The 12,186-nt window shown below is 37.2% G+C and overlaps 1 protein-coding gene across 2 annotated transcripts in view; it reads left to right on the top strand.

Moving 5' to 3' along the window:
* LOC125241206 (G-protein coupled receptor 52) overlaps positions 1-7,050 on the top strand; it is a 62,889-nt gene extending 55,839 nt beyond the window's left edge. For both annotated transcript variants that reach the window (XM_048149570.1, XM_048149568.1), the window contains exon 4: positions 6,074-7,050. In XM_048149570.1, coding sequence (XP_048005527.1) covers positions 6,074-6,670 — 597 coding nt within the window. In that variant the 3' untranslated portion in view covers positions 6,671-7,050. The remainder of the gene's footprint in view (positions 1-6,073) is intronic.
* Positions 7,051-12,186: the final 5,136 nt, after the last annotated feature.

The raw sequence follows: 12,186 nt of genomic DNA, 5'->3' as shown, positions 1-12,186 counted from the left end.
TCAGTAAAGTGATCGGTGCATTTTTTTATACATGTTGTTGAACAAGGTAATTTAATTTTTTTTCCAGGTTTCAATTCCCCATTTCTACTTTGGTATTGCAAGCCACGATTTACATTGTACTTTCGTTGTTCATCGTTCCACATACTTTTAAATGTTTCCCGCAAGTTACCGGCATCTTTTTTTTTTTGAAATTTTCTTTTACGATTACCTGGTGTACTTCCCGGTGAGTCTATATCAGTTGGGGAAGGAGAAATATTGTGATTGTCCACCTCCATACAATCTCCGGCATTGGTAGGAGTAAACGTCATTAAAGGCGATGGCATTGGAGTCAACTCTTCCAAATCAGGTGACTGTTCTTGCTGTACCATCTCTAGTCGCGAAGATTCCGTAATCTGTTCTGCGGTTGATTCACTTACCTGTAAGTCGATTGTTTCAGAAGATGGTAGCAAAATATTGTTAAAAATATCTAAAGAATTTATTTCAGGCGAGGGCATTGGGGTTAAAAAATTTATTACTGGCGACTTTTCTTTTTGAACATATCGTTTTTCCGACTCAAGTCTTGGCTCGATCGATTTTTGTTCATGTACATCTGCAACTACCAATAATTTTTCATATTCCACTACATTAGGTGAGGAACAGCTGCGCTCCACTGAAAAATCATCGAAAAGTACACTTTCAGAAAACTCCACTGGCACTAGAGGTTCCAACTCAATTCCAAGTCTTGGCGAGTTTTGCGATATACAGCTTTGATCTGATGCTATATCTTTGAAAAGTGTACTTTCAGAAAATACTCCCTGTTCTAGATGATCTAAGTCCATTTTTTCTAATAATGAAATTTCGCCTCGAAAACCGTCAGTTTCTAGAGGCAGTGGTGACACTAAAACAAAACAACACTGTTAGTTCTTAGAAACCTATAGTAAACATTATTATAAAACAAGCCATTGACAAAGTTAAATGCATAAAAAATTATCTAATTTAATTACTTACAACTCGATTCACGGTTTTGAGTTTCATTTAAAACCAATGCGACTAAATTTCTTCCTCTCGTCCTCTTCATTTTGCACTGATACTATTTATTCACATGCAAACTAATGGTGTTATGGTATAAATAAGCTTAATTTATCAAATATTTAGCAACGAAAACCTATGCAGCGGTAATCATCGGGCAGACATACTGTTGCAACGTGCACTCGTATCGACAAGAAGCATGCATACTGAGCTAACTACCAGTTACACCACTCCTGCGCCGCACTTGCGCGATACTTGTACCGCGTACAATGGACCAAGTGACTTAGCTCAGTATACAATGTTCTCACTTAAAAAATGGTGTTAGTTACAATCATATACGCTGTTTTATTTTCAAAACTAACAGGAATTTCAGCTCAAAATTTTTATGGAAGATAGATTTAAGTATTTTAAACGAAAATATGAAAAAAACCGATTTTCGTAAAAATGTTGGTTGGCTCAGTATACTTAGGAGGTATCGTTATGTCACCAAACACCCAGACAAGTTTGGTGGAAACTTCCTTCACGAACTGCTTGGTGTCTGATGACCATGGTCCAAATGTTTCAAATGCAATTGCCGCAAATATGTAGTTGTTTTTTAAAAATGCATATTTGCGCGTTTAAACTGGGCGTTTTGCAGCAGCAGTCTCTGGTTTCTGGGCCGAGCGTTAGACGTTGGATGGAGCCAAGGTATCCACACAGGTCACGCCCCATGCCAAGGGTCGTCCCAGAAACCAAGGCAAAAGCAAGCAACCATCAGGCCGCTTTCCGTCTGCTGCTGACAAGCCGACAGGTTCGAGGGTTGTCGGCATGTTCGCTGTGCCGAGAGCCTTGCGGATTAAATCGTTAAGTGCAGTGTGTCACAAAATTCGGCCAGCAATAGACTGGCAGTGGAGTCCGTGGTGTCCTAATGCGTCGGCAGCAAGGGTGTGGTTGGCATGTCTTTAGCCCCAGTCTTAGACAAATGGCAGTATATGATGAAGTAAGGCAGCCTCGGAAGGAGGTATGTTCTCCAAGTGTCGATCTTTTCTAGTAAATAGGTTCTTCCGGCACTCATTCACTGTTGCGTAAGGACCCTTGATCTGAAATAATATGTGCATTGTCATTTTATTTAAACAGATTCTGCAACTATCAAATTACAACATTTTGGTGGATCACCTTCACTATTACACACTTACCTATCATACAAAATAATTACAAACTTTAGTAGAAGCTGATTAGCCTATCTATGATATTGCTCCATCTCGTAATAGTTTGAAGCCTTGGGTGGCCATGTTTCTCCCTTGTTGATCGTTTCAAGCTGCGTTTATCGTACCTATCCCATACTATGTCTAATCTAGAAACGTTTTCTTTTGGCTTTGAAGCTTAGCCAGGCCACTCAAGATATCAAACTATTACAAGATGGAGCAATATCAGAGGCAAATCAGATTCTACTAAAGTTTGTAATAATTTTCTATGATACGTACGTAAGTGGGTAATAGTGAAGGTTACGTGATCCACCAAAAAGTTGTAATTTGATAGTTGTAGACTCTAAAATGATAATGCACATATTGTTTCAGACCAAGTCGTTGCGCAACGGTGAATGAGTGGTCGAAGTACCTACCTCTTTAGGTACCAAAAAAGATCGACAATTGGAGAACATACTCTCCTTCGGAGGCTGCCTTGGATCAGCATATACTGCGCACAGTGTACCAGGGGCCCATTTCTCGAAGCTACAAGTTACAATTTTCAACTGGTTGTCAATGTCTAATATGACAAGTTGGAAAGAGACTTCCGCTTGTAACTTGTAACTTTCAGTTTTGAGAAATGGGACTCAGGGCGTTCTTGTTTGGAGTCAGGTGTTGGCGTTGGTGCCACACCAAAATTTGCCAAGTCCGTCTTCTTGGGGATGGAAGGAAGAAGGAGACGAATGGGTACCACACTGGTCAGACAACACTGAAGTGGCCAGTATATGCTTAGAAGTTACAAGATGTAAATGTAAATCAGGTTGCAAAAACCGATGCAACTGCATAAAGAGGGTAGAGCCTTTTTTATGCAGTTCCATATGTACCCAGCTATGTTTTTGTGAAGGGAATGTATAGTATGAGTATGAGTATGAGTAATCTGTCAATTAGGACACCACAGACTAAACTATAAGTGCTAACTTTTCAGTGTTGGATACTCTATGGCAGTTCCGACTCAATTATAATAAGCTCATTATAATTGACTTTAGTTAACTATAATAATTTCAAAAATAGAACTTCATACAATTTCTATACTAATTTGCGATACCTGGCAAATTTTCCTGCATCTGAAACATATTTTTTTTATCTGTCGCGTTATCGGCCAATCAGAGACGGTTATTACAAACAATTGGTTGCTAGGTAATTCGATGTTGATACAACGGTGAACGACTCTATTGACATTAATTTTAACTTGCATGAATGGTGATATTTCCGGCCATTGATGATGAAGATGATGACTCGTAGAAAAAGTATTGTATACAATAGTGATATAATTAAGTTTTTCTCTCTCGTACCGTACTACACATGGTACTCGACTGAAAAGTTTTGTATTATATCACGATTGTATAAAATACTATTATATAAATTTCTTTCAGGATTCACTACAATGAATAATTAACAGGTACAGTCGGTCTTTAGATCGTGTGGTCCGACCCGAGTGTTGCCGTTGTCGACACGTCAATAATAATGAATCTTTTTCTATTTATGCATTAACACACCTCTGACACTGGCGATCAAATATATGAAAGAGGCGCGTTCCCCGCAGACAGTCTAAGCTCGCGTAGGTGAACGCGTACTATCCTTTGTGAATAGGCTTTAATATCATATTTTTATATTTATAGAAAAAGCAAACCGTTTGACATTTATCGTGACTTGAATTTGCAACTCACAGAAAATGATTTATTTTTTATTTTTATTTCATTTAACATTAAATGGTCATTTTAGTACCAAAACTAAATTCTACGTTATTAATTTACTCGAAAATGATACTAAATATGACCTAATAGCTAAACGGGTTCTAATAGAATTTTTTAAAATAAAGGTATTATAAAATTACGCTCGCGGCGTCCCGACGCCGCGCGGCTTAAAGTTTTTTTTTTATGAAACTTAACGTTAGTAAAGATGGGTAAAAGTTATATTATTCATAATCTATATTAAATAGGCTTTCATATCATATTTTTTATTTGTAGAAAAAGCAAACAGTTTGACATTTATGATGACTTGAATTTGTAAATCGTAGATGAAAATTTCAAACTTTTAATTTTTTTTTATTTTATTTACCATTAAATCATAATTTTAGTACCAAAAATGAATTCTACGTTATTGATTTACTCGAAAACGATACCAAACATGACCTATGAACTAAACGGGCTATGTTAGAATTTTTCAAACCAAGCCGGGTGAAGCGGTACTTTGACCCCCCCTCCCGGGCCCCAGGGGGGAGGCTCCCGAAGGCTCCCGATCTTAATCGGCTTATTTTGATATAAGGAACAACTGTGCCAAGTTTCATGCTTTGGTCAAGAAAAAGAAGGTTTGGCCTCTTTTTGTCGATAAACGTCCCCACTATGTGCCCTAAGCGCTAGGTCAGGGGCCAGCAAACTTAAAAGAAACACGTTTTAATGTCGACGACGGTAGATCCCAGGGCTGCCAGACGTTACTTACATATTTTTTCATGAATAAAATGAATTAGAAGGTGTTACCTACATTTATTTAATGTATGCATACATGCTAACTTGGTCTGGCAGCCGTTTGTCGGGTGCTAAGTTAAGGTGTAATACTGATATAATAGTTTTTATTCGGGTTTAAATTAATATATACTTTATTTGGTACAGTAAGTATACCTAGCTGATTCGCATCGGACCCATTTCTCAAAATTGGAAGTTACAAGTTACAAGCGGAAGTCTCTTTCCAACTTGTCATATCAGTGTGTCCTGTGAATAAGGGCATAACTCAAAATTACTCTGTGAAAAACCGGCCAAGAGCGTGTCGGGCCACGCGCAGTGTAGTTTCCGTAGTTTCCCGTATTGTTCTCAAAATCTATTAAACCTATCAAGTTCAAAACAATTTTCCTAGAAAGTCTTTATAAAGTTCTACTTTTGTGATATTTTTCATATTTTGTCAACTTATGGTTCAAAAGATAGATAGAAATTTTTTTAAAACTTTTGGAGCGATTATTTCCGAAAATATTAACAATATCAAAAAATAATTTACGTAATTCCCCCTATTCATTTTTAAATTTTGACAATATATCACACGTTAGGGTTGAAATGAAAAAAAAAATCACTCCCCACTTTACGTCTGTATATTACCCTAACAAAACATTTTATTTTACCACTTTGTCGGCGTGATTGATATACATATTGGTACCAAATTTCAGCTTTCTAGTGCTAACGGTCTCTGAGATTATCCGGCGGACGCGCGGACAGACATGGCGAAACTAGAAGGCTATCCTAGTTGACTACGGAACCCTAGAAAGGGCACAAGTCCCACCTCGGACTTTTTCACCGAGTCATTTTGAGTTATGTCCTTATTCACAGGATGACAGGACCCACTGATATTAGACATTGACTACCACTTGTAAATTGTAAGTTGTACCTTCGAGATATGGGCCCCTGGGGCCCCTGGGCCCATTTCTCTAAAGTTATTAGTCGAATTAAATATTAGTGTGTTGTCATGGCAACCAATACGATTTCATAGTAGGTCTAATACTGTTTGAGAAACGGGCCCAGAGGTTATTCACCAAATAACTATACGAACAAGGTGGACGCACTTTTATCGCGTGTTATTTCAAGCGTCGTATCACTCGTAAAGTCTCGTAACCACCGCGGGGTACATACATCTCCATCCTCACATCTGTCAAAATCAAAACACTAATACACAAACGCATATGTACTTAATTAATTATACACATATAATACAATCAATAAACCTACTTGTTAAAATGTCACGGCCGGGAGGACAAACGATTAAAGTGTGACCATCTTGACGCCACTAGTTTAACTTATTTCTTATCGTAGTACCTATATCAATTCGTGTTACTAAGCCCAGTTGCTTACAACGTTCAGGTACAAACTCGCACTCGAAGTCAGTGCTGGATGGTGTTCACGTGGATATCAGCCGCCATGCTCTGTTGCCCGCCCCTGTTGGGCTACAAGAAGGAAGCCAACTTCGACAAGGAGACCTTCATCTGCATGCTGGACTGGGGCACAACGTACGCCTACACTGCTACTCTCGGAATTCTGGTCCTAGGCCCGAGCGTTATATCTATCGTTTATAATTACTTCTATATATTTTCAATGAAACGAAAGTTGAACAGCGGTGCGCCCATTCACGATAAAGAATATGCTACTGCTTTAGCGGAGAACCTCGCTAACCCTAGCCACTGGATGAGCTTTATCCTCGTGTCAGCTTTCTGGCTTAGCTGGGCACCTTACGCCGGGGTACGGCTGTACGAGTACTTCACTTCCCAGGAACTTAAGATTCCGATGCTGCACTTCGGAGTCGTGTGGCTTGGAATACTGAACTCCTTTTGGAAAATAGTTATTTTGATTTCTTTAAGTCCACAGTTTCGATTAGCTCTCAGAATACTTTGCTTAACAGCCTGCTGTCGCACGAAGGGCCGGTTACAAGCCGAGCTCATAGGTATGGATAACGATGACTGAAACATGTTGGTCTACTGTTATCTAACTAAACGTTATTGAAATCTTATAATAACATACTCGTACTAACAGCAACACTTATAGCTAACCATCGCTAGACGTTATGCCCTTGTAATAAGGATTACAAATGTACAGCTAACAGTGTTGCCAAGGTACTTTTATTATTAAGATACAGAGTGCGCATTACCTGGCGGTGCAAAATAAAAGTTTTGGTTGTGTAGTATATGTGTACGGCTGTTAGTTCGATAGCGATAGAGGTAAATACAACCGTGTTTGTAATTGAACAGTGCCTGATATGAATAATAATACAATAAAAGTCCGACGAGTTGTAATGTCGCATCTTTTGTTCTTTTGAGAAACTCCAGGTAGTTAATCTCGAGGTTATCGCTCAATATAGATTATTGTTGTTTGTTCTCTTTGTCTTTAGTAGGTACATTTTTATTAAGAGTTTTGACATAGTTTGTCGACAAATGAACACTTATCCTCGACAATACGGCATTTTAATCCTCAATATATTGTGTGTGCATTTGTTTTCAATAACCTCAAGTTAATTTATTTTATTTATTCAACATATTTCTTAGGTATTTTATATAAGATGCTCGTATGTGCATTTTCACATTATCCGATCCGATATTGGATGTCGGAGTAGGACCGATATCCCATACATTACAAGTTCCATCTTGGATTTTTTCCATTGCAATCCTTCCGACATCCGATATCGGATCGGATAGTGTGAACATGTAGAAAAATATTTATTTAAAAGCATATTTTCTTATAGTGCGCCGCCTAATCAGGAATTAGTATGAAGGTATAGTACATTGTGGCAGAAAGCATGAACCATGGCATGCATATAGCTTTGCTGTTTATAAGAATAATTAGAAGTAGAAACACGCCGAGGATGGCGAGGATTTAATGTTTCTTTTTTTTCTTTCCACCCCAGTCTTAGTGTTTTTGAATTTGAAAGAAAAGTATGAAAGGTACAATAAAGACGTCTAGCAGAAGAACATTCACCATTAAGTTTCCTACAACATTGCCTTTCAAAGTATCTTGCTAATTGTCATAGTTTTTAAATTATACTCAATTGTGCCTCATAATATTTGCAAGTTTCGAAGTTTGTGTGAAAACTTATATGAATTTCGTCATCCGCCACGCGCTAGGTACTAATTATTATTTTTCCACGGTAAAATGTATTAGCGCCTACTTTAAAATTATACTTTTAAGAATGATAATAAAATAAACTACATAATTAGTTCAATATTTAATTTTGTATAAATTATTGCACAGGGATTGCATAATTATCATTTTCGTTGCATATGCAATAAATCGGTTTCTATGTATAAAAAGGAAAAACATTCTTTTTTTCAGAAATGAATAAATCGGCCCTAAATTATACGAAAAAAAAGGAGTGTACAAGTTTCTAATGGGTTGGCAACACGCATGTGACACTCTTCGAGTTGCAGACGTCCATAGGTTACGGTGACCGCTTTCCATCAGGTGGACCGTATTGTTTGCCACCGACGTAGTATAAAAAAATGATATGCACATTGCCCTAGTCACTTCTATGTAGTTTAAAGAAATATTGCCCAGATTTTACCTAGGGTACCGGTTCTTTTCCCTCTATGTGGAGGGTAGTCACGCACGATATCGTGGCTATTGAGTTAATTCAAGGTTGTTTTGACCTAAGGAACAATCTCGCAAAGCACCATTGCTTTAGACAAAAACGCATATTGCTACCCCTACTTATCCAACTACTCGTTAAACACAAATATTACACGTGGAAATTAAGCATACTTTGAAAATGAGTTATAGCTGTATACCTTCAAAGACAGTATTGTATAGAATTTTATTTAGAATATACTTCTCCTTAAGGGGCTCCACACGGGTTTCATGGATTTTTGACAAGTTTTGAGTTGAAGCTAGCTCCCAAATTTGCACTACAGATAGAATTATAATACCAACGGCCAATCTTTAATCTCTATTCTTCAATCTTTAAAATACTTATTTTTTTATTATTTTTTTTAAACATGGTCTAACGAAAACACTTTTATCGAAATTTGATCTTATTGAAGGGTGTTACATACACGAAACCTTTGACTTTTCTAATAATTCAAGAGAGATTTTAATAGGCGAGAGGATTAAAAAAACTAATTAGTCCGTCAGTTAGATTATCAAAGAATTTTAGACACGTAAGTACTTATTTTTTGCTGTTTTCTCGTTAACGAAAAATGACGACGGTACAGTGCGTTGAAGTTTCGCGTACGTCACGCCTTGGTACAATTTTTACTTAAAAGTGACGTCACAAGCCCCCACTCCGGAACTTTGATGCTCTATAACTTTGTATTTTTTATTATTTAATTAGAAAAAGCGAAAAATATGTCTTCAGTATTTTTGGACGATCTAACTGACGGACTAAACAGACTGCCATTTTTTTATGCAGTCGTCATCCCTATTTTAAACTAATTATAACAAAAGTTATGGCAAAAAAACAGTTTTTGATCCTAAAATTGTTCAACTTTGATGCCAAAAATCACAGAAACAATGAGCTGTGTCGTAATTATGAGATATTATTTTCTAGACGATGTCGTTAGGATGTCGTTAATATGATAGGCTTAGAAACTATAACGATATCAATGGACTCAAATCGAAGGTCATTGGCGCAGGTTGGGGTTGAAAAACACTAAAAATAGGGATATAAAATGAGGGGAAAGAGAGGAAACATTGACACCTCTGTGTGTTTCTACTTCTATTTTTTCTTGTAAACCTATAAGCTATATACATGCCAAGTTTCTTGCTTTCTGCCACACCGGACTGTAGCTCCGGTTAGGAAACTAGACTATTAGTCGATTCATAAGTTCTGTTACAAGGCGTTTTATAAATATAAAGGTAATATAGGTAATAAAACTTTGACTGTACCTGCAGCACAGCGAGTTCATTTGCTGCGTGTGAACAACAGTATAAATAATTAAATTAGTGTAGTATATAATAAGCTTTTCCACAATCATTGCCATTCCTGACCTTTGTAGTAGGGGCCAGGGATGGAACCGCAATTAGGTATCTCCACGCGATAGAGAGAATCCTTTCAATCCGTTCTGTGAACAATATGTACATTAGTACTTAAAACGTTTATTAGATACGTTTTATCTATCAGTATAAGTAATCGTAAAAGAACTAATGAGCCAACAAAGAGGCCTTTCACACTATCCACTGCGATTCCAGCCAACACCGATAACGAGCTTATCCTTTAGCCGCCCGACAATCAAAACACGTCAAAACAAATAGGTACCTACAATTTAGGGATGTTACAGAGGTGGTTTTATCGGAACCGGAGCCGTAACCGGAGTTTTTAAGTTTTCTATAACGGAACCGAAATCAGGACCGGAGATGAAAGTGGAGGTAGACAAATAAAGGTTTTCTACCGGCAGGGCGAGACGAGCCGTGGCGTGGCAAGGAGAGAACTGAAATTTGTATGGCAAATTTTCAATCCTCTCCTAGTGCATCTTCGGTAGAATTTGTTTGAACTGTACCTACTCGTATCAGAAACAAAGCTCCTCGCGATAAGCTTTTGATGGTCGTTGCTGTTTATTACTTGAGAATACCCTCATGATTAGTAGTGTACAAACCATTTGTATTAGAGGTCGGGCAAGCTCGCAATTAACATCATTTTTTTAGTGGAAAAGGGCGGTACTACCGATTAACAGATAAAATTAATTCATTGATAAATTTTGCTTTATTACAAGTGTGTTGAAAAGTGTCGTATAAAATACGTGTGCATTGATCAATTGGATTACACACGTCGGTTCTCTTATGCGCGCTCACTTCGCTCGCGATACCGCCTCTCGTGTGTAATGAACCCCGTCTCGTGTGCATAATAATATACTATTAAATGAATTGCCGTTTTTATTGGTCACAGGGAAGCGAAGAGTAGCAATAAGTATTACTGTAATGACGCATAACATTGATGTCATCAATATAACCGAGGCGGCACTGCTCGCGACATCGTGATAGATAATGTGAAAAGGTTCTAAAGGACTAAGAGCCCAGAGCCGCCAAGACCTTCCTCGTTTTCGACATTGTCCTAAAGTTTCATCCTTGAGAAAATGAGGAAGGTCTGGCTGCTTATCCCATAAGTAGTGTGGTTACGCTTTATGTAGATCGTGATTACATTTAACACTATCTTACGTTTCTTATGATAAAAGTAAATAAATAGATTAGATAAATAGTACATCGTTTAAAGGGTATCCGTAATATATTTTTTTACAATATATGTATGAATAAAAAGCAATATGGAAAGATGAGTAATGAATCCATATCATTTGATTTTTAAACATTGTATAAGTAATTAACTCATTTTATCGGTAGAGATACTATTAAATCTGTAGATTACTTGATATTCTAAACTAAAATTACGTATTCTAATGGGAATGATTTTTACGCACAGCAGCAATGAGGATCTTATTTGTAGTAGGTAGTAATTGAAGCGGAATAAAAGTAACGTCAAGCAAGATGTATGATCCATTGAAATCGTACATTCAGCCTTGCATGAGGTAGTTCTAATTGTTCTTGTATGTTGTTAGCAAGGACGATATAATACGGGAGTTACGGGACAAACAAACCCCAACGCTTAAAACTAGATGTCCAAAATCGTATTTTCCCCAAATATTTTTGCGTGTTTTTCTATAAGAACAAATGACATGCTTCTTCATTTTAATATCGTGATATCACGTCAATACACATTTAAAGAAAAACTGTAGGCATCATCAGTGTAGTTATTATTTAGGTAATAGGTAGCGCTTAAAAATCGAGGTAAGTACGATTCTTATAATGAAGATTGTAAATCCTGTGTAAATTATCCTTGACAGATATAAAATACTAATTTAAAATCCAAGTTTTCCACCTTTAATCCCGATGGGGTTATAATAAAATACTTGAAAATCCATCAAATTTAAGGACTTTATTTGGTTTTTGTTAATTTCTAACGGCATAAGTCACTATGAAGACTAATGAGAAGACAAATTTGGAACTAAAGGACATTTATTTCATCCTATAAAGTTAAATAAAAAGTTTGGAAATTTTCTAAATTAGAAATGTGTTACAGTTACTATAACAAATTAATATAAAACATTTTTCTAAATTATAATTGGGCATACTTATGGCACATCTCGGACACTGGCGATCAAATATATGAAAGAGGCGCGTTCCTAGCACACATTCTAAGCTCGTGTAGGTGAACGCGTACTATGCTCGTATGAGTGAAATATGACAGGTCGACTGGTCGCGTTTTTGACAGGCGGTAACTGCGAGGTAACCGAGAGGGGGTGGGCGGCGCTTTAAGCGGGGAGCGGAAGTGGCCTTACTGTACGATAGTATTCTTTATTATACTGTGCTTATGGCAACAGACTTAAGCGAAAATGAAGGTGCCTGTTCACCCTTGATTTCAAGGTTGCTGGGCTACGAGTATATGAGTTGGGAAATATAAATACTTACCCCCTTATTCATAAACGTTCACTAAAGATATCAAG

This window comes from Leguminivora glycinivorella, chromosome Z (genome assembly GCF_023078275.1).
Source record: "Leguminivora glycinivorella isolate SPB_JAAS2020 chromosome Z, LegGlyc_1.1, whole genome shotgun sequence".
Classification (NCBI taxonomy): domain Eukaryota; kingdom Metazoa; phylum Arthropoda; class Insecta; order Lepidoptera; family Tortricidae; genus Leguminivora; species Leguminivora glycinivorella.
This window is presented reverse-complemented; position numbering and strand designations above follow the sequence as displayed.